We start from the raw sequence: 24,430 nt of genomic DNA, 5'->3' as shown, positions 1-24,430 counted from the left end.
AAGTAGCTGGGATTATAGGCACCCACCACCAAGCCTGGCTAATTTTTGTATTTTTTAGTAGAAACAGATGTTGCCATGTTAGCCAGGCTGGTCTTGAACGCCCGACCTCAGGTGATACACCCACCTCGGCCTGCCAAAGTGCTAGGATTACAGGCGTGAGTCACCGCACCCAGCCTGGATTGTATTATTTTACTGGCATGCTGAACATTGAACAAGAAAAGACAGTTCCCTAATCAAACCAACCTCTGAGAACCCGGCCATAACCCAGGCCAGCTACAATAACGAAAACTAACAGGCATTGACTACTAAGTAAATCCAGGCACTGTATTAACTGATTTAGTTTGCTTTAACAGCAATTCTATACATACATAGTTATTTCTTCCAGACCCATCTTCAGATAAAGTTCCTGAGATCCCACACAGGTAAGAGGGAGCCAGGATCTCAGAGTCTGCACTCTAACCACGGCCTTTCGCAGCCCTCAGTATGCTGGCCAGTCCATCCCATTCCAAACGAGCCACAGATTTTTTAAATTCTTAGCTTAAAATTCAAAAGAAGATAGAATTCAAGAAGAATTGGATAGTTAACATTTCCAGATATTACAGAAAAGTAAAAAACAGGAGCCAAAGAATTCATAATTGCAAAGATGTGGAACCAACCCAAGTGCCCATTGACTGATGGGTAGATAAAGAAAATGTGGTATATACACCATGGAATACCACTCAGCCATTAAAAGGAATGAAATGTCTTTTGCAGTAACTTCAATGGAGCTGAAGGCCATTATTCTAAGTGAAGTAACATAGGAATGTTAAACCAAATATTGTATGTTCTTACTTAAAAGTGGAAGCTAAGCTGTAGGTACACAAAGGCATACGGAGTGATATAATGGACTTCAGAGACTCAGGAGAAAAAGCATAGGAGGAGGTCAAGGGATAAAAAACTACACATTAAGTAACGTGTACACCACTTGGGTGATGGGTGCACTAAAATTTCAGAATTCACCACTATATAATTCATCCATATAACAAAAAAAAATCTCACTTGTACTTCACAAGCCATTGAAATAAAAATAATAATAATGAGAGCTGAAAAAGAAGCCAATGGATTAGCCACTTAGGAGGTCGATGGTTGCCTCCCCAGAGCATCCTCCTCCACAGGGGTAATGTGATAGAATTGGAACTGCTTGGCTGGGCACGGTGGCTCACGCCTGTAATCCCAGCACTTTGAGAGGCCCAGACGGGCAGATCACGAGGTCAGGAGATCGAGACCATCCTGGCTAACACAGTGAAACCCTGTCTCTACTAAAAATACCAAAAAAATAGCAGAGCGTGGTGGTGGGCGCCTGTAGTCCCAGCTACGCGGTAGTAGGCTGAGACAGGAGAATGGCAAGAACCAGGGAGGTGGAGCTTGCAGTGAGCCGAGATCGCACCACTGCACTCCAGCCTGGGCGGTAGAGTGAGACTCCGTCTCAAAAAAAAAAAAAAAAAGAAAAAAAGAATTGGCACTGCTCGTAAAATGAGAACTGAAAAGGTATGTGAAGGCATTAACTTCAGACTATCAAGAAGTGTGATGATGAGGGAAGGAGAGAAAGAGGGGTTGTTTGAGGGGTAGGCACATTCTAAATAACTTTTTTGTAGATGAGAATTTGGTGAGAGGTCGTCCATAGGCAGGGGAGAAGAAGCATCAGTCAATGCAAGACAGACAAAAACTAATAGGTCCCAAGGGTGGAGATGAAATCAAGAACACAGGTGGGCGGCCAGCCTGACGGTGTTCCTCATGAGGGAACTAACTGGGCAGGGAAGACTGGAGATGACAGTTAGGAGGTTGAAGGGGAAATTGAGAGTTTACATGCCTGAGTCCATCTGCTTTCTCAGGGAAGTAGGAGGTAAGACCTACTGTAAAGAATGCTGCTGGTGAAGTGGAATTGGGAGCTTTCATGAAAGTTGTAAAAGGATTGTAACAGCCGCCTTGGGAAATGGCTAGGGAGCTGAGGAGACATATATGCAAAATGGTTGCTGAGCAGGAACAAGGGCCCAGCTGAGGATGAAGCTCATAAACTTATAATGGAGGAAATCAGTGTGATTATATCATTCCTCCAGCTGGGCTCAGCCTTGCAGCAGGAGCAGAGAAAACAGCCACTTGGGCTGATCCGGATGAGAGTTTGGAAAACAAAGCTGCAGAGGACAAGGAGGTGAGAAAATAAAGAGCATCTGAGAGTGTCTGAAATCACTCTTCGTGGTTCCTGGCTGGATAGTGAAAAAGTTAATACAGCAGGAGTGTGACAGCTTCAAAGAACAGGGAGGCCTTGAAAGAGAGATGTCCATACAAAGATGTAGGGAGGGAAAAGGGATGAGAGAAGCAGGGCACTGAAGAGGAGGGATAATGTTAACATGACAACAATTTGGCTTATAATTTTCCTCTGTTCCCTGATTATTTCCATTTTCTTCAGGTGTTTTAAATCATCATGCCAGTGAATTATTTAACATCCTAGATGTATTAGATCTTCTGTAAACTAAGTATTTTCCAACTTATATTTTTGCTAGTTAAACTCAGTTTCTGTCATGGTCACTTCAAATCTAAAGTTCATTCATTTAATATTTGCTGCTAGCCCATCTGGTGTGGGTGTGAGAAAAAGCAGCTCCTCAAGGCGAAGGTGACCATGTATCAGGGTCCACAGGTAGAGCCCAGGCTGGAGTTCAGCCCGTACAAGTCCCTCATCTCAGTCCTCTAGTGCAGGGTGCACACTTCCCATCCATATTCTGATGTCCTTGGTGAACCCAAAGGAAAACTTTTAAAAATATATTTGGGGTTGCATTTCCCTGGATTGAGAGTGAAATCTTGATTTTATGAATGGACATATTAAAATCTGTGAAAAATGTTTTTAATGATAAAAAATAAAGAATAGAAATGAAGAAGAGCATAGCACAGGAACCCTAAGGTACGTGTATTTAAATGAAAGAAATGTCAAATGAAGTGACTGAGTACCTTCCCTGATGATAATTTAGATTCTCCCGTCATACACAGAAGCTTAAAATGCAATGGCTCAATGCTGGATTCATAACTTTGGACATGTAAGGTGAAACTTACTTGACAAGGTCAAATATTTTAAATAAATTTAAATTCCATCACAGGAGAGGCAGAGAGCACACAAAGGGAATGATAGGGCTGTCACTCCATCTTCCACACTAAAAGATGTCTTCCTTTGTCCTCAGCCCCCACATTCAAATCCATGATTAGCAAGACAGCTCAGACTCTATAAACAGAAAGTGATGCTGTAACAGGCCAGAAGTATGACTTAGTAGAGAGAAGGGCCAACTACCTTCCCTCTGAGCTTTATAAAAAGCTCCTCTAAGCCTTGGTATTTTTAGTTACAAAATTTATAACACATACCTACTATCTTTTTTAAAAAAAAAAAAAAACGAAGCCAGCTTATCTACAGATGGAATGCACAGGTCTCTTAGAGCAGTAAATGAGAATGCTTCCCAGAATCTGAGGGACAGCCATTGCCATCTGTTATTTAGCATAATTTAATTTAACTGATCAAACTGCCTCCTTTCTGTGAGGAATTTTGGCTTTTCCAAGATGCACTGGATGGTGTAGATTAACTAGTTAGATATTTATATTTGGGCTGTAGGTTACTTTTTAACATAACCATGGATACATTTTAATCCTGACAATCAGGATTAATCTGAAAAAATAGTATATGGACTATAAACTGACTTTACTTCGGCAATGAAAATATCCACTGATGCCCTAAAAGACAATTTCTAAAAAAAATAAGAACCAGCATCACTTAACTATTTAATCTTTAGGATGGAAGTTGAAACTGAAAAATAAATAATGTATTTACTAATTATCTCTTCTAATAGGGACATTAGCATTTACAGAAAAGACTCAATCATCTGTAAGTGAATAATTATCTATGGAAATTTAAATGACTATTTTTCAAATCTGCCAAGAAAAGTGCTTCCAGGCTATAAACTCTTGCTGTCAGTTTTTACTACAGGGATGTAAGTTAATTACAAATTAACTGAAGAATAACAGAATTCAGAATAAATGTCCACAATACATTCCAAAGCCAAATATAATTTTTAAGATTATGAATTACCAACCCCTTCAGCATTAGCTATCACATCAACAATTAAATATTTATACATAAGGACACATACATAATTTATGGTTGACACATAGAAATGTGGATATTACATATATGTATAATTGTTTTTTCTGTAAATATACTGCCATCAAACTTCTACGTATTGTTTTTCAAAATACCACATTTTCTTGGTAAAGGAAAAAAATGACATTTACCAGTCTTATTGATCAATTGAGAAATATGGTAAATAAATATTTGTGGCCTGTACTGTGCAAAGAGGCCTAGGAGAACAGCAAAATGTGGAAGAATACACTGTCTAATTCTGTCCTATTCCTCTGGGCCATCACCACCTTAAACCTGCTACATGTATAAAAGATAGTATTTGAAGCTCAATGTTCATTATTTCAAGGAGGTTGCGATTAAGGGTCCAAAATTTTAAAATTAATGGAAAATGCCAGGGATGAAGAATATGCTGATATTCCAGATGTACATGAGAGGATAATCATTTCCACTGGTCAGGGGCTAAATGGAAATGTGTGATTAAATCTGTGTCATTTAGCATAATGGCTCATTAGAAACTCAAGAGAAATGTGCCACAAGAGCTTGAGTAATGTTTGCAGAAACAAAATAAAATCATCTGGGGCCCACTGATCAAGTCTGTTTTGTATTATTGAGGAAGCATGATGCTTTGGAAAACCCTCTGGATGATCTTACCCATCTCTCTTCATGTCACCAACCTCATAACCGTAAGATGCTCCCATCCATATTCTGTGCTTAAAGATGGTTAGCTGGCCCTGTGAAATTGTGTTGCAGATTTAAAAACTAATGTTTACAACTAACATATTGTAAATAATATTGGTTAACTGAAGCCCTGGATGAAAGATAGGGGAAAAAAAGTTCAAATGCTTCTTTGCCAGCTTCCATGATGGTGTACTAGTAAAGTTATTTTATTAAATCCCATGTTCTTAACTGTAGTATGTATATAATATACACAGTGTGATGATGAAGCAACTGTTACCATCAGGCATTTTCCTAGGTTACATGTGCTGACCTTTACAATTTTCCATTGTTAAGAAAAAGAATCATAAGCCTACCTTTCTTGAATCTACTAAAAGTCACGACAATTTCAGATTTATAAAGCAATTTTATGTATCTAGCTTGTTTTGTACTCTCCTGAGTCCTATGGGATAATATTATCTCCATTTTACAGATGAGTAAACCTAGATTCTGAAAGACTGAAAGTTAAAAGCTATCACTGATAAACCACAACAGGAAAAAAATTATTTTTTGGACATAAGTTTATTTGTAACTATAATTACTAAAGATGGTAATATAAGGTATCCTAAAGTACTGGCAATTGAATCTATAATATTTAAATATGCAAATTTTAACAGAATCCTTAGAACTTCATCAATTTTTCTCGTAATTTTTATCAGCAAGAAATATATATTAAATATCTTTCTGTCATGCATCCTAACATGGCCAAGTTTCAATCACTTTTGTTCTGGTGCGTATTTACCAGCCCCTTAGGGAAGATGTTCCCAACCTTTTCCAATCATTTTGTGGATGGATGTTATTAGTCCAAGGGTGATTAAATCAGAGTGCAGATGGAGGAAATCAAATTCATCATCAACATGGAAAAAGCTGCTGAACACATCAGAGTAAGTAGTGTCTTTTTTTAAATGAAAATGAGCACATTTAAAACGGGGAACTTTTTTTCAAAGAAGAATATGTGAACACCTGAGGTTCTGCTGAACATGCCTGGCAATTTATATCTTAAATTGTTTATCTGCATAGTCTTGTTGCTGTAGACCACTTATTGAAGGACATTCACCAGAAACGATTTTTCAAATTTTTGTGCAAAACAAAAAGATATATATTCTAATATATCATATATATAATATTTAAAATAACATATATGATACCTAACCAATTAAGATAAACTAACCCACTGGATTAATATGTATGTATATATAATATATAATAATCATATGTTGGTATTACATATTCATTACAGTAGTTCCCCCTTGTCTGAGGCAGATACATTCCAAGACCTCCAGTGGATGTCTGAAACTGGATAATAGTGAACTCTATATATACTATGTTTTTTCCTACACATATATGCCTATGATAAAGTTTAATTTATAAATTAACCATGGTAGGGGATTGACAAGAATAATAAACAGAACAACTGAAATGACACACTTTTCAAATTTCATAAATAGAAGATTCATTCTTTCTGAAGACATTAGCAATCTCAGTGTAAGATTTTTGTTCTTTCCTCATTAAGTTGAGAACTTTCACTTTTTAACTTAAAGGAAGCACTTTACTGCATCCAAATTGCCAGCATCACTACTTTTGTATTTTGGAGCCATTATTAATTAAAATAATAATTTGAACACAAGCACTGCAATATTGCAACAGTTGCTCTGATAACTGTGACTGCCACTAAGTGACTAACAGGTGTATCATAGACAGCCTGGATATGCTACACAAAGGGATGAGTCACATCCCCAGAAGGATGGGATGAGATAGAGTGAGACAGGGCAAGATTTCAGAATGGTGTACAATTTAAAACTTACAAAGCATTTCTGGAATTTTCCATTTAATATTTTCGTATCCTAGTTGATCATGTGTAACTGAAACCACAGAAAGCTAAACCACAAATACGGGGGGACTACTGTATGTATACATATATATGGATATATATTCCATTTAAGATAAACCAATTCATTGGATTATTTCCAGGGCATCTTATAACTATGATTATTTCAACTTTAATTAAATGCCATCCTCTAGCTCCAAGTGGAATTTTTTTAAAGGTTGGTTAACATAAAATGTATCCTCTTATTTTTAAATACTTAATTTTCAAGGCACAGATATTTTACAATTCTATGATTTTATCTTAGAATTGTATTAATCTTACAGTTTGCTGTAAATCCTGCCTAACATCATCTTGCAAAATTGAACTGTGACCACTTACAAGCTGATGGTGTGTAACACCACCAAGACAGAAATAATATGGCTTCACTTCCTTTCATTTAAAACCATACAATCAGCTCTTTTCAGTTAAAGAGCAGACCAGCCTTGGCAAGTCGTCGCTGCTAAACTTAGTCGTTAACTTTTGCCACCACTTTGGCTGTCCATTTGAATCATCTTTAGAGAGAGAAATGAGAAACTAGAAAATGTTCCTTGGCTTGGCAAGAAACAGCAGGATAGATGTGAGTGAAAACAATGAAACCCCTACTGTTGATTTCTTCCCATGCTTGTTTTTGTTCTGGAGTTGGTAACAGAAAAAACGCTAATGAGACCCTCTTCTGATGATTGGAAAAATGTTCTGAATGATTTGCTCTTCTGGATCCTGACCACTGTTGCTAAAAGTTCATCTTGCAGATTATTCTACAATTCCCCACCTACAAGGCTGTAGAGAACTTCTCAGCTCACACAGTGAAGCAGAATAATTCTCATTGTTTCTGTTTCAGCAGATAATCCTCTCTTTCCCTCAAAGGCAGAAGGAAAAATTTCATTTTTTCCCAATACTTCATAGTAGCTTTTGTTTAATCATGCTCAACATTGACATTTTTGACCTATCATCAATGGTAAATGAAATATAGTATAGTAATAACTTCTTTTGAAGATATTTTAGTATTACCTTTTTCCCCATGCTGATAAGTAAGAAATAAAACAGTCTAAAGTGGGGAAAAAGATTGTAAAAACCCAGTAACAAGTTTAAGGTAACCAGAACAGTAGAAATGAGACTCCATTTCAAACAAGTTAGGAGGATGGAGATTCTGTGACATAATAGGTATCCATATGCCAATATTTATGCTTGAAAAGCAGAATTTCTCTTGCATACACATGCAAAATTACATGTGGTGACACATGGACAAAAATGATATCTGTTTTGTAATTTTTTCCTCCATGTTGTATTTCTGCTCCAAAGAAAATAAGGCAAAATAAATTAATGATATGTTTCAGTTTGTCTGTCCATCAGAGATCTCAGACATGCCCAGTTTCCAGTTTGAACCAGTCACTATACTCAGGATTACATGGAACATTCAAGATATTATGCACTCTTGACAGTTGTGCACATAGAAAAGGTCTGTGGATTTCAGAAGCATGTCTGGGAATGGATGCATTTGATGTAAGAGAGGCAGATGAGCTCACAGTTGAAAAAGGCAATATAAAAAATTTTGCAGTATCTATACCTAAGCCAAAGATAACTTCTACCCTGTAGAAAGGAGAGAGGCCCAAAATATCCTATAAAACATACTACAAAATTATTAGAAAATGTTCAAATCTTTCTGTGATAATCTGTTAACTTCCTGAGCAAAATGCTGCTTTGGATCTATTTTTGAGTCATTAAAGGTCTATCAGTTTTCTTTCACTGACAGTACTCAGTTTCACTGCCACAAAACTGTGACACATCTTTTCAAAGGAAAATGAAATTATCACAATGAATATTTGAGTATCTGGACTGAGAATCTTAGTCAGGAAAACTTTCTCATGTTAATATTCTACAATTTTCCATCAAGAAAGGTAGCCAGAAACTACTCTTTTCTCCTGCCACTGGTAAATTTAGGAGAGTTACAGCAATTGTCTTAATATTAGAATCTTTACTACACCATGTGCATTAGTATTGCTAGCATAGCAAATCACCATAAACTTAGCCACTTAAACACAAACTTTAAAACATTTAAAATACTTTAAATTTTAAACCTCTTTTTCTTTTTTTTTTTTTTATCACAACTGCAAGGAATTGAAATCTGCCAACAATTCAAATGATCAGGGAAATAGATTCTCCTCCAGCACCTCCAGAAAGGAACCCAGCCTGCCACCATCTTGATTTTAGCCCCACTGGGCTAAAATGAAATCTTGTAGGACTTCTGACCTACAGAACTGTAAGATCAGCCAGAAAGTGGTTAAGTTTATGGTGATTTGCTGTAAATTCATCTCATCCCTTAAAGTGTTTGTGTTTTTAAATGGACATTATGAATGTAGCAGTAATAAATAAATATATTGTATAAATAAATATCCTTTATAAATAAATATACATATATAAATATACATATTCAGGGTACATGTCCTGAATTTTTACTTATCTGTATGAGCCATCAGAAAGATTAAAAATTATTATACTAATAAGTTTATATTAAATACATTTGGTTGTGACATAACAACTTAAAACTGTGTAAAAGAAATGCTTATCAATTAACCTGATATCATGAATTTTGCAAGAGTCTTAGGTAAATCAGATCTATATTTGTCATAATTTTAATTAGCTACTCAAAAATGTCATAAAAGAACGGTTACTAAGCAGCCCAGGATCTTCCCATTTTGGAAACATGAGGCAAACATTTTTAAAACACTACTTTTTCTAAATAGGTAACTCAGTTTCAAACACTGAATTTGAAAAGTTACAGAAACATTTGAAATAGCTTTTATTCCTCTCTAGCATGTAAGGAGTTTTATTTGCTGTTATCTTAAGACGTGTTCCCTCATTTCTTGCTGTGCAACAAATCAAACTCTAGAAATACATTAGCAACTGCTAGAAATCTCTGGTTCTCTTTATTTCTTTATGATTCTTGTGTAATAACTTTCTTTCTGTGACCAAAAAAAACATGTCACAAGCCAAGCTGTATATATTGTTAGCAAGTGGGTAATAAATTAAACGTAATGCTCATAATGTTATTGTTTTCTTCAGTAGGATTATTTTTCCCTCCCAAATGATGCTATTTATTTTGGGGATTTTGTTTGTGTGTTTGTGTCTAGTAGTTGCACACGGTATGTTCCCATTAAAAATACAGCAAATCCATTCCGCTTACCAGACTATGCCCTGAGCCCCAGAGCCAATAGGCTTTAGATTCTGGTAGCGCTTGAGAACTGTGAAGGTTGAGTCTCCCACTTCCACACTGTAGAACTGGTTGTCAACTTTGCTTTTGCTCATGTTGTAATGTTTGGCAATATATGACACATCCACTTGTTTGTCGAATCCCTGTCAAAAAGAAGAACAGCAAAAACATGAGGCAAGTGAACAGGCAGAATGATAATGAGATGTACAGAAACTTGTTCTTTTAATGATTACTAAACACTTAGCCATCTATCATCTAGTTCATGAAGTTCACATAGAAAAAAAACATGTAACAGTCCATGCAAGATTACCTGGAGTAAAAGAGCTTGGGGAAAAAATGCAAAGAAATTGTTTTTTTTCATCATTAAAACTACTTATAATAGACTAATCTTAGATTTGATTCACATAATCTTTTCTAAAGTATCTCATAAAGACATTCATTTATAGAATAAACATCTATATCTACTGAACATGCATTAGTCTCAGAGGTTATATTAGATCCTTCAGGATTCAAGTAAATACGACAAAGATGATCACTGGTCACCCATTATACCAGTCACATGAGAACAGATAAAAAATTGTACCTACAACCTTTTCTCAGAAATAACTGAGATATAAACTTATGTAAAGTTTTAATTATTTTAATTGGGTAAATTTGAATTAAACAGTCTTGACTTCATTCGTCCTCATTAATATCACAAATGCTATTGTTCTGAATTAAGCATAGCAAAATTTTTGTTTGAATTAATATTATTCTAAAATACCACATGACACTTTGTTTTTTGGAAGCTTAGATTTTAAATATCTTAATTGTTGTATTTTTTGTTTATTTTTAAGAGAAGTTCATCTATCAATTATATTTAGTAATGATGAGTCTGTCTTTAAAATTTTGAACTATAATAATACATATGTATAATATAAATATCCATTACCTGTGATTATCCGCAAATGATCTTATATTGTACTTACGACATAAATAGTAAGAATTCTATAGCTAGAAGGGACCTCACAGAATATCATCTAGCCCATTCCTGTGGCATACACTGGTGGATGCCTTCCCAGCAGTCGCCCTTCTTGCTGATTTTGTTCAGGTTTTAAGCACCCACATTTTCTGTGGGTTCCTTCCCAATCCCAGTGACTGAAAATTAAACAATCTATGCCAGTGATTCTCATTAAAGGTGGTTTTGACCCATTTGGGGCATTTAGGAGATTTGTGGGCAGGTTTTAAAATGCCACAATAAGGGGATAGGTACAGTTTAGATTGATCTGGTTTGTCAAAGAATGCTGGTTGTCCTACAAGAAGTGAGATGTGAGACATTCCCACGCAATGAATAATTTCTCACATACCTCACAACTTGTGAGTGTCCTGCCAAAGCTTTAACTAGTGAAAAATCTGCCTATAATGTTTTGAGTCCAGAATCTAAACCAAAGTCTTTTTGTATAATTTTAACATACACTAACTTTTCTGAAAATCGAATTCTGATATAATTTGAAAGATTTAAATCTCCTTAGGCTCTGAACCTCTGGATTGATAATAAAACTATTTTTCCTGGAAAGTTTTGGCATTTCATCTCTAAATAAAAACTTGAAATAGAAGTACTATCTAATTTTCTCCATATTCCCTTAGAAAGGGACCCAAGCAGCATCAGTGATGTAAATGAGAATACAGTGGAGCCCATGTGAACACGGGTGGCAAAACCTACAAATCCAGTGCTAGGATCTTGAGGCCTCCAGGTAAGACTGAGACAGACTTGAAAGTAGAATATGTGTGACAGGCACCAACCTATGATTGCATCGGATATGGTGGCAGCATTCACTGCAAATGCACTAAGACCTCAAAGAATAGAGTGGACTTATAGGAACTTATGTTGCTTGGACAGGAAACCAAAAATTCAAGTGATCTGCAAATGCAATAATAAAAGGTCTGAAATCAAGAAAGCAGTTTGTGGAGCATGAGATAGGGAATTAAACAAGACTATTAAAAATCAGGACATTGCAAGCCTATTCAAGGAGACAACAACAGGGTTTAGAATTTAGACAATGGGTGTGGACAGTGGCAGAAACAAGAACATTAGTCTTTAAACAATCCTTGATTTCAACCACAGTACCAGGAACTGCTCTCCACACCATGGTCCATTTCTACTCTAGACTTTTTGGCATATAAGTAGAACAGCCTGAATAAAGCCCTGCTTTTTTTCCTGGCTAAGAAAGGTTAAAAAGCAACTGGAGCTAGAATATAAAATGAATTCATCTGTCAAGTTTAATTTGGGATGAACGAAGTGCCTAACTTGCCATTTGTCATGTTCTGACCCTTCCTTATATCTTTTAATATTCTGTTTCTGACCACACACAAAATCTTTAACACACGCTAGCCTCACCAAACCTAGATAATATATCTCCCCTTCCCTTATTTATTCCCTTCACTTTGGAAGTGTGGCTTTCTCAACTGTATTGCATGTATAAACTAATCATTGTCAATGAACTTTGTGTTCTGGACTCCTGACTTAATGCTGTATTGTGGCACGGCCCCGTGCCTTTGGACTTCACTGTGGCTTTTCTAGCTATGGTCTCAGTCAATATATCATAGTTGATTCAACTTGTTGTCTCTCCTTTTCCAACATTTCAATGTATATTCAAATAAACCAATGAAGCTTAACAATTCATGTCACTTATCTTTCAGGTTTACTCTAAGAGCTACCCTATTTAACATTTAGAAGTGTTTAACCCAACAAACACTGATGATGTACATATTATTTGCCAAATACTAGGTTTGGCACTCAAAATATAACCAAAAAAAGATAAGGTTCAGTCTAGAATGAAGACAATTAAATAAGAAAGTAGTTAAAGTATGGATAATACATTCTGCAGAATAAAAAAGGTGCTGAAAGCAAACAGAAACTACCAAGCAGAAAAGGGCTCTTTCTATATAATAGAAATAAAATAATATGTATTCTGGAATAGAGTATTGCAATGGCAGTATATGTGCCATAGTAAACTATGTGTGTATTCTGGGAGATAAAGGAAAACAGAAGTTTTTAAAGGAAAAATGAGGATAATTATCTAACTATTTTGAGATAATTATCCTTGGCTACAAGGATCAATAACAAAGGTAATGCCAGTCCAAAGCGGGACAGGCAGTTGCTGGGCAGATGTCTTTGCAGAAACATTTTTTGCATAAGGTTGTGATGGTCTTGGTGCAAACTTGTGGGTTTTTCAGCCCTTTGTGATAGTTTTTACCAGGTATTTATGCATGTGATGCTTCTCTTTATGGCCTTCCTCTGTTCTATTTGTCATGGTTTTTTCCTTTCTTTTTTTAACACAAGTGACTCCATTTTGATTTTGACAACTTTCACAGTAGCAACTAACCACTTGTGCTCATTGATTGTCATTAATTCAATCAGCTACCATGTATACAGCAACTACTAGATGCCAAGTTACAGGTATAAAGTTGTAATGTTTGAGGGGAGACTTGATCTGTGTTTTCCCCAACTAAAAATATCCCTGAACCTCCCTTTTCACTGGTTCTCAGATATGAGTGTGCATCTCAACCACCTGGGGAGGCACACTGGAGAAATAGGGCTTGATAAAATACAAGTCATTGGCATAACATTCTGGAGATTTGGATTCAAGCATCAGCAATCAACCAATTAAAAATCATCATTACAAGGTTTGTGAATTCACACACACACACAAATACGTAATTTCCTTTCAAGTTTCTTCTTTATACCCCACTTTGAATTAAACTTCAGGTAAAATTTGGAAGTTAGGGAAGATGTTCATGAAAGCATCTCAAATAATTGGTAAAATTCTATTTTAATTACTAGTTTAAGCGGTAAGACATGGACATAATAGCATAGGAAATTTTCTTAGATTGATGTCATAACCAAAAATTTGATAGCAAATATGATGTGTTAAAGAGCTTCCCCCAGATCCCATCTGTGCCCTAAGCTTACAAATCTAAATTGAGTTCTGAAAGGTTCAGAGCATATTTAATAGACTATATTTCATCCTTCAGCTTCTATATAGTCTTCCCTGTCATGACTATAAAGTTCAAATATAATTTTTTCTTTATAAAATGTGCCCATGAAAATATTCCACCAAGCACACTACAGAAAAATATTATCAGTGCTAAAAATGACTTTAGTTATACATTTTAGTGTTTCCTGAGTTCAAGTCATAGAACAAGACAGCAGATTATTTAAACCTACAAAGAAAAAAAAATTCATATTGAGAAGGCATGCTTAGCCAATACTTGGTCTAGAGCAGAGATTCTGAAGTTTTAACATAGATTAGGACTAGCTAAGGGGCTTATAAAATGCAAAGTTTCTGATTCAGTAATACTAGAATAAGGCCAAGAATCTGCATTTCTAACAAGTTTCACATTTTGAGAATCACTGTTTTAGACAATAGTAGATATAAAAGATGCCACCTTTCAAAGAGGAATAATTAAAGAGTCAAAAACTGGAAGCAATGCAGATCAACATGTAAACAAAGGATGTGGAAGTTAAAAATAATGTCATAAAAGACTCTCCTTGGTATCAGCACCTGAGCACTCATCATCAATTCAATTGCTAGCCCATAGCCATAGAATTTTGCAAAGAAAAATGTCCCACATTATTGATCTTCTCCTGCAGGTGTCCAAAGCTTTGATTGCACTTTAATAGCCTATATTTCAGAAGCACTCTCTCCTCATTTTCATTTGTGAATGACTTTCCTATGTTTCTAATAGTCAGTTCCTGAGTGGGAAACATTGAGGTTTAAGAATTTTTGGAGGTTAAACTTTCTTTGTTTTTTTTTGAATGATAAAGCTGAAAATAGCACTGAGCCCGGATCAGTTCTGCACTTAACAGCTGTGAAACCTTGGGCAAACCATTTTATTCTTTCATTTATTATTTATATTCTGTATGGTTCCATAAAGGATTTGTCTAGCTCACGGTAAAAGATAGAGAAACAATAAAACCATTAAATCCAGTTTTAAAAACAAATGTCAAATAAAGCAAGCTAGGAGATGACAGTTTTACCAGAAGACTGAAGTTACGAATATCTATTGCCTTGAGCACAAAACTTAGTGTCATGCTTCTGGAAAACCAAAGGAAAAAAAATAACAACAACAACAAAACCACAGTGAGTGGCAGGTTTTGATTTATTAATCTCATAAAATATATAATACCAATTCATAGGAAAGATAAAATTCTTCAGCTAAACTTCAGGAAGAATATATTCAATAGTTTCTTTATATAGTAAACCTGGAATCAAACAACAGGCAGTAGATGAGATATTTTTAGTGAAAGTCACAGAAATATGTGTCATATGACTTGTATGATATTAACTCCCAACTCAATAACACAAGGGAAGAAAGAAAGTTGAACCAGTATTATTGCTTACCTATTATAGACATACTCTGTATTATGTTAAACATGTTAAAGTGAACACTCAAAACAGATGAAGAAAGTGGCATACAGAGCTGTTAACTAATTGGCGAAAAATCTCAGAACTATTAATTGGTGGTACCAATTAATATGAATTAAAGTTTATCTGACTTCAAAACAAGTTCTCTTCTTTTTGTAAGCTAAACTATGTACTAGTTTAGCTAGACAATCTTGTGTGGTGATAGAAAGCTGGATATTCATGGATGCCAAGAAATTTAAAGGGCCTGATTCTATTCATTTGTTAAATATTTATTCAGCACCTACTGTGTGTCGGGCACTATTAAAGGTAACATGGGTATAAAATTAATCTATCTCAATAGGATAGCCAAGAAATATTAACCACAAAGTGCACTTGTGGAAAATTAGCCAATCTACTGGATATTTTTTTAGTATGGTCATTTGGATACTGAAAACCAGTTGCCTAAAGTCATGATCCTGCTTTTGGCACAAAAGATATTGAGCTATCTATTCTCATAGTTATGACCAGCAGATTGAGTTGCTTCATGATACCACTCCAACATTGTTGTATAAAGTCAGCCAAAATAATGCCTGATGTTCTGGGGTTTTTCTGTGGCAAAAAGGCAAGTGCTTAATCTATTTTAAATATGTATAAATTATTTACATATGAGACTTGTTTGTTTGTTTCTTTTTAGAAACAGGGTCTCGCTCTGTCACCCAGCCTGGAATGCAGTGGCACAATCATGGCTTGCTGCAGCCTTGAACTCCTGGGCTCAAGTAATCTCCCCACCTCAGCCTTCTGATAGCTGATACTATAGGCACATGCCACCACTCCCAGATAATTTTTTTTTTTTTTTTTTTAGAGATGAGGTCTCACTATGTTGCCCAGGCTGGTCTTGAACTCCTGGCCTCAAACAATTCTCCCGCCTCAGCCTTCCAAAATGCTGATATTACAGGCGTGAGCCACAGCACCTGGCCTTATATATGAGTTTTAAAGGGGAAGATTTGAGACAATACTTAGTGATATTTAGGATTAAATTTTGTTCTCTCAAGAGCACATTTCCTCACTCTGTTCCTTGAAGTGTTACTCTCAACAGAGGGTTACATCCCGGAATCAATTTCACTTTTACATTAGTTAGTTGGCCTAGAGATGGTTATTCTATGGAATCAATGAATTATGAAAAATCAATAAAGCAGCAAAAATTTTAAGACCTAAATTATGTTTGATAATTTGATAATTATTTTCAATTATGTTGGAAAGCGTATAACAGTAATCAACAGTAGAGCTGGTATGGCTTCTGCCTGCCTGTTCTTTACATACGAAGGTAGGGAACTAATACTGCTTAAATACTTATTAGGCACCAAGCTAGTATTAGTAACAGGCAATGTGCTAGATGTCTAACAAATTATTTCATGTAAGATTTAGAATTCTATTTTCAACAAATAAGAAACTCTAGACTGAGAACTTTAGCGAAGGGTAAAAATGCAGCTTCTCATCTAACTATCCAGTTTAAAATCCTCACTGTGAGCCCTTGGGCAAGTTCTTTATAATATTAGCCCTTGTTTCTTTAGTTGTAGAATGAAGGCAATAATCTACTTTTTATTAGTGGAAAGGTTAAATAAGATAATCTATGTAAGCTCTAAGCATGGTATAAGGTTATAGAAAACTCTCAAAGTGTATTATTTTTAATATAATTATTACCATTATTATAATTATTATCATTATTATTGAGAAGTTAGACAACATTTAAGACCCACAGTTAGCAGTTTTAGAGTATTTATCACAAAAGCTGGCCTAGCTCCTAAGCCACAGTACCATCTGAAAACACTATGATACTCCTATAAAATCCACAAAGAACCAACAGAGTTCAGAATTACAGGATAAGAAGATATTTTTCCTTAGTTTTCATTTGTGGTAGAGACAGTGCTCCATGAATATCCATGTGCCCCTCTCCACTTTCCGCCTCCCTTGCAGTTGCAGTTGGTGTCATGTGACTATATACAGAAATGCCAGCTGTCACCTAAACAGAGAGGCCTTCAAAAAGTGATGTGCTCACAACTAAAACTAGAGAAGCAAGAGCAAACAAATCCAAAAACTAGCAGAAAACGGGAAATAACCGAGATCAGAGCAGAATAGAAAAACATAGAGACACAAAAAAAAAACCTTCAAAAATCAGTGAATCCAGGAGCTGGTTTTTGAAAAAATAAAATAGATTGACTGCTAGCTAGACTAATAAAGAAGAAAAGAGAAAAGAATCAAATAGACACAATAAAAAAGTGATAAAGGGGATATCACCACTGATCCCACAGAAATACAAACTAACATCAGAGAATATTACAAATACCTCTAGACAAATATACTAGAAAATCTAGAAGAAATGGATAAATTCCTGGACACATTTCCAAGACTAAACCAGGAAGAAGTCAAATCCTTGAATAGACCAATACCAAGTTCTGAAAGTGAGGCAGTAATAAATAGCCTACCAACCAAAAAAAAAAGCCCAAGACCAGACAGATTCACACCTGAATTCTACCAGAGGTAAAAAGAGGATCTGGTATCACTTCTTCTGAAACTATTCCAAACAATTGAAAAGGAGGAACTTCCCTGTAACTCATTTTATGAGGCCAGCATCATCCTGATACCAAAATCTGGCAGAGACATAGCAAAAAAAGAAAACTTAAGGCCAATATTCCTGATGAACATCAATTCAAAGATACTCAATAAAGTACTGTCAAACCTAATCCAGCAGCATGTCAAAAAGCTTATCCTACACTATGGAGTTGGCTTCACCCCTGGGATGCAAGGCTGGTTCAACATATGCAAATCAATAAATGTAAACCATCACATAAATAGAACCAATGACAAAAACCACATGATTATCTCAATAGATGCAGAAAAGGCCTTTGATAAAATTCAACATCCTTTCATGTTAAAAACTCTCAATAAACTAGGTATGGACATAACATATCTCAAAATAATAAGAGCTATTTATGACAAATCCACAACCAATATCCCACAACCCACAACTGAATGGGCAAAAGCTGGAAGCATTCCCCTTGAAAACTGGCACAAGACAAGGATGCCCTCTATCACCACTCCTATTCAACATAGCAATGGAATTTCTGACCAGGGCAGTCAGGCAAGAGAAAGAAATAAAGGGTATTCAAATAGGAAAAGAGGAAGTCAAATTGTCGCTATTTGCAGATGACATGATCCTATATCTAGAAAATCCCATTGTCTCAGCCCAAAAGCTTATTAAGCTGATAAGCAACTTCAGCAAAGTCCCATGATAAAAGATCAATGTGCAAAAGTTACAGGCATTGCTATACACCAACAATAGGCAAGCAGAGAGCCAAATCATGAATGAACTTCCATTCACAATTGCTACAAAGAGAATAAAATGCCTAGGAATACAGCTAACAAGAGATGTGAAGGATCTGTTCAATGAGAACTATAAAACCACTGTTCAAAGAAATAAGAGACAACATAAACAAATGGAAAAGTATTCCATCCTCACGAATAGGAAGAATCAATATTGTGAAAATGGCCATACTGCCCAAAGAAATTTATAGATTCAATGCTATTCCCATCAAAGTACCATTGACATTCTTCACAGAATTAGAAAAAAAAACTAGTTTAAAATTCATACGAAACCAAAAAAGAACCCATATAGCCAAGACAATCCTAAGCAAAGAGAACAAAACTGGAGGCATCATTCTACCTGACTTCAAACTATACTACAAGGCTAAAGTAATCTAAACAGCATAATACTGGTATAAAAACAGATACACAGATCAATTGAACAGAATAGAGAGCTCAGAAATAAGACTGCACATCTACAACCATCTAATCTTCAGCAAACCTGACAAAAATAAGCAATGGGAAAAGGATTCCCTATTTAATAAATGATGCTGGGAGAACTCATTAGCCATAAGCAGAAAACTGAAAGTGGACCTGTTCCTTACACCTTACAGAAAAATTAACTCGAGATGGATTAAAGACTTAAATATAAAAATGTAAAACCCAAAACCTTAAAAACCCTAGAAGAAAATCTAGGCAATATCATTCAGGAATTAGGCATGGGAAAAGATTTTATGATGAAATCACCAAAAGCAATTGCACCAAAAGCAATTGCAAGAAAAGCAAAAATTGACAAATGGGATCTAATTAAACTAAAGAGCTGGTGCACAGCAAAAGAAACTATCATCAAAATGAACAGGCAACCTACAGAATGGGAGCAAAATTTTTCAATCTATTCATCTGACAAAGGTCTAATATCCAGAATTTACAAGGAACTTAAACAAATTTACAAGGAAAAAACAACCCCATCAAAAGTGGCCAAAGGACATGAGCAGACACTTCTCAAAAGAAGACATTTATGCAGCCAACAAACATGAAAAAAAGCTCGTCACTGATTATTAGAGAAATGCAAATCAAAAGCACAATGAGATAACATCTCACACCAGTCAAAATGGCAATAATTAAAAAGTCAAGAAACAATAATGCTGGCAAGGCTGCAGAGAAATAAGAACACTTTTACAATGTTGGTGGGAATATAAATTACTTCAACCACTGTGGAAGACAGTGTGGTAATTCCTCAAGGATCTAGAACCAGAAATACCATTTCACCCAGCAATCCCATTACTGGGTATATACTCAAAGGAATATAAATCATTCTACTATAAAGGTACATGCACACGTATGTTTATTGCAGTACTATTTACAATAGCAAAGATGTAGAACAAACCCAAATGCCCATTAATAATAGACTGGATAAAGAAAATGTGGCACATATACACCATGGAATACTATGCAGCCATAAAAAGAAATGAGATCATATCCTTTGCAGGGACATGCATGAAGCTGGAAGCCATCATCCTCAGCAAACTAATGTTGCAAAAGAACCAAACACTGCATGCTCTCACTCATAAGTGGGAGGTGAACAATGAGAGCACATGGATGCAGGGAGGGGAACAACACACACCGGGACCTGCCAGGGGGTGGTGATAGGGAGCACATCAGGACAAATAGCTAATGCATGTGGGGCTTAATACCTAGGCAATGTGTTGATAGGTGCAGGAAATCATCATGGCACATGTTTACCTATGTAACAAATCTGCACTTTCTGCAAAGGTATCCCAGAGCTTAAAATTATATTAAATTTTTTTAAAAAGGTGACGTGCCTCCTCAACACATCTCTTTCCACAGTGGTGTTTCAGCTCGTGCGTCACAAGATGACTAAACTCCTGAGTCACCAGATACAGGACAACACTTGCTCACCTGAATTGGAATTTGAATGACAGGAAATAAACTTTTGATCTGATATATCACTGAGATTTGGAGTCTATTATTACTGCAGTATGTTTTTAATTCTATAAATATTTATTTTGGTCATAAAATGTGCCAAGAACTACCCCAGACACTGAGAATGCAAAGCTCCTGACCTCATGGAGATTAATATTAAATTTTCCCTTAGAGGATCAGACTTTTTCAAGTTATAGGCTTCATTATCACAATGATCTAGACTACTAAACTAATCACACTGAATTCTACACCTTTTGATCTACACGTTCACAATTTGTCTGCAATAAAGAAAAAAGACATACAAAATTGCAAATAATAAGTGGTATTACATAATCAAAGACAGAACAAATTTTCCAGAGTAGTAATAATAAATTTTATTTTAAAAAAATCCTTCTCAGAGTGGAAGTAAAAGGTTAATATTTCATAATAAGGAAAGTAAAAATGTCATTTGGGAATCGAAATGGTTAAAATGAATTATCTGGATTTTACTAACTCATCTCTAAAATATGTCTTTATATTTTTAGAAAAGAGAATTAGAGTTTTTCAAATGCTACATTTAAGAATCTGAAACACTAAAGCCAAGTTTTCATTCACACAACAAAGAATATTATTCTTAAACCCTGTGTGACGTGATATGGTTTTGATCTGTGTGTCTGCCCAAATCTCCTGTGCAATTGTAATCCCCAATGTTGGAGGTGGGGCCTGGTGGGAGATGACTGGATCATGGGGGTGGTTTCTCATGGTTTAACACCATCCCCTTTAGTGCTGTCATCTCAGTAGTGAGTTCTCGTGAGATCTGGTTGTTTAAAAGTGTGTGACACCTCCCTCCTCTCTCTCTTCCTCCTGCTCCTTCCATGTAAGAGGTGCCTATTTCCCCTGCACCTTCCACCATGATTATAAGTTTCCTGAGGCCACTCCAGAAGCCAAGCAGATGCTTCCACGCTTCCTGCACAGCCTGCAGTACTGTGAACCAATTAAATCTCTTTTATTTATAAATTACCTAGCCTCAGGTATTTATTTAAAGCAATTCAAGAACGGACTAATACATGAAGCATATCCTTATCATTCCCTCATCTGCACAATTATAAAAGGATTTAATTGGTACCTCACTTTAATAGTTCCACATTCTCCATGATCTTGTTTTTCGTCTTTTTGAATATGTACTTTTGTAGCTGGCTTGACCTTTATTGGAATGAGTTAGACATGTACATAACCAAATAAACATTCACTTAGAGAGAAGATGAACAAAAGAGGAACTGAATGATACACTCCAGATTAGAACTGGTTTTAGAACTCAGAACCAAAGTGGACATTCTTCTTAACCTACTGAAAACTGCAGCCTATGGTTATCATGCATCATACCTGCAAATAATAACTGTGCAGATAAGCAAACATTATCACTTAAAATATATTTCCAAAGTCTCCTATCAGAAGGATAATAGAATTAAAATAGTGTACTTAAGGAGTTAGTTGATGACCTAAGAACATAATATAGACAAGAATGGAATCCAAAAGTTGATGCTTCTCTTGCAGAGCATGATTGCAAATTAACCATACACTGAAAATCACGAATAGTTCTGGAATATTTTTTAACACAACTTCTGTATTTTGAAAAATGTAACTAATAACTGCATTTAATCTGATTAATACCCCAACAATAATTAAGCTCTTAACATCAAATTACACTTAAATTCAGGTTAAACCAACTGAAAAAGAAGTCAAAATCTGACCTTTTTGTGCTTCAAGCAAATCAAGCACATTTTCACAATGAACCAATACAGAAAAGCTAATTGTCATGGAACTGAACCTTAGGACCTTCAAATATTCTGTTAAATTTGAGCAGCATAACTAAGGGTATTCATTAACTATAATAACTACTTAATAAATCTTCAGAAAAAAACTGCTCAGCATATAAAACAGAAGCATAGCACTAAATTTACACTTCTGAAATTTGCTATAACTGTGTTCACCTGTGGATACCCAGAAAAAAATGTCAAGCAACATTAATCATTCATCCATAAAAACAGGTAGACTGTTATCATGACAGCACAGAAATCTCTGTGATTTATTTCAACATACAAGATATATCACATTTTTATAATAATGTTTACCTTATCTTTGTTTAATAATCTACTCACAGTCATGCAAACAAAAGCACATACATTGTTATTTTAGAAAATTAGTGCAAAATTAAATGTTACATACTAAAGCAGATGTAGAAGAAAGAGTCAGTTTTCCTTAAATAATACATAAGAAAGAACACTCATTAAAAGGAGAAGGTAAAGTAAAAATTTCTCTTTCCCCAATACATGAAAAGCTAAAATAGTTTTTTAAAAAAGGGCTATATAGGTTCATATCTCAAAACCACAGCCATTTATTTATGAAACACCAGTGCCTTCAACTACATCCACAGTTCAACCTGTTGATCCCCTTAAGCCATATACGTATCAAGTGAAGACTCTAAATTGAGTTTTGGGGGGGTTCAGGCAGTCCTTCCAAAAACCTAAACCATACCAACCATGTCATTTGTTTCACAGATCACCTAAAATGGTTTACAGTTTACCTGTTACATTATGCAGGTTTTTCCTTTGCCCTGCTCTGCCAAAACACCTTTTTCTTTGATGCTCTACTTCTCATGTTGGTATAGAAGTCTTTATTCCATCTAGGATGGCCATCCAATGAAGTATAAAATTTTTAATTGGATATTTTCAAAGTCTTTGAAATAGAAACATCATAGACCCATCAAATGAAATGAGCAAGTTACTTTAAATTCAAATTGCCTTAAAATCAAGAGAGCTGTTTTTAAAAACCCATATAATTCTGGAACCAAGTTTAATGATGTTTTTTAAATGCTCTAGATACTAGTAATCTGAACATATCATTTAAAACGAAACCGCTCCATGGACACTCCAGACACTTCTTTTTGTAAATTCCCTTGTTTACTAGTTTCCAGGTTTAAAAAGGGCTCTTAAAGGTTACTGCACCCCATAAAACATTACCAAATTATCCTGAAATTTCCAAAGATTGAAAAACACTGTGCCAAAAAAAATAGTAAATCAAGTGATCAGTAATTTTGCTAAAGGGTAGATATTATTATATATACACATATAGCACTTTTATTATCCAGAGGAATAAAATATATTTCAATTAACTAATCAAGTCATCTAATAATATTTCCTATTTATTTAAAAGACATTGCTTTAACTAAAAAAAGGCAACACGTTTAATCTTGGCTATCATATTTTACAACATAAAATGCCAAAGAAAGTAAGAATTGTTTTTAACAGAAGGCTAATTTTGACACTAACAACTCCACATTAACACTGCTATTTTTTTCTTATCTCCAGTAGTATTTTTGGACCTTAAATACCACCACCATATTTTGGAATTTGTGTGAAAATCTGTTTCCCCCTACTGGTCCAAAAGCATCTTAGGTTCCTTTGCATTTAATCATAGTTTTTTTGTTCTCAGTTAAATGTAGTTTAAGTGGTATTATAAAGATAAAATGAGGTAAAACCTTAATAAATTTTTCACACACCGTAAGTATTCAATAAGTAGTGAGGGGTTTTGGTTGGTTGGATGTTTGGTGACTCATTATTGCTTATCTCTGAGGTCTTGAACTCTAAGGAGTAGGTTTTTTTTTTATGTTTATAAGCCTAACCACTCCCTACCATGATTGAGAGTAAACAGCATGATTTTTAGGAGAGTAACCACATCATGCTGGATCTCTAGTTTATATTACACAAATTACAAGTACATATTATAGCTACTCAGTAAGATGTCTTGCAACAAAG

The 24,430-nt window shown here is 35.2% G+C and overlaps 1 protein-coding gene across 9 annotated transcripts in view; it reads right to left on the bottom strand.

Annotated features, from left to right (window-relative positions):
* MAPK10 (mitogen-activated protein kinase 10) overlaps positions 1-24,430 on the bottom strand; it is a 327,807-nt gene that overhangs the window by 125,794 nt on the left and 177,583 nt on the right. For all 9 annotated transcript variants that reach the window (XM_055297095.2, XM_055297101.2, XM_055297100.2 and 6 more), the window contains one exon: positions 9,919-10,088. In XM_055297095.2, coding sequence (XP_055153070.1) covers positions 9,919-10,088 — 170 coding nt within the window. The remainder of the gene's footprint in view (positions 1-9,918; positions 10,089-24,430) is intronic.

The sequence above is a fragment of the Symphalangus syndactylus genome, chromosome 10, assembly GCF_028878055.3.
Source record: "Symphalangus syndactylus isolate Jambi chromosome 10, NHGRI_mSymSyn1-v2.1_pri, whole genome shotgun sequence".
In the NCBI taxonomy this organism is placed as follows: Eukaryota; Metazoa; Chordata; class Mammalia; order Primates; family Hylobatidae; genus Symphalangus; species Symphalangus syndactylus.
The sequence above is the reverse complement of the archived record's forward strand: the minus strand, read 5'-3'. Positions and strand labels throughout refer to the sequence as shown.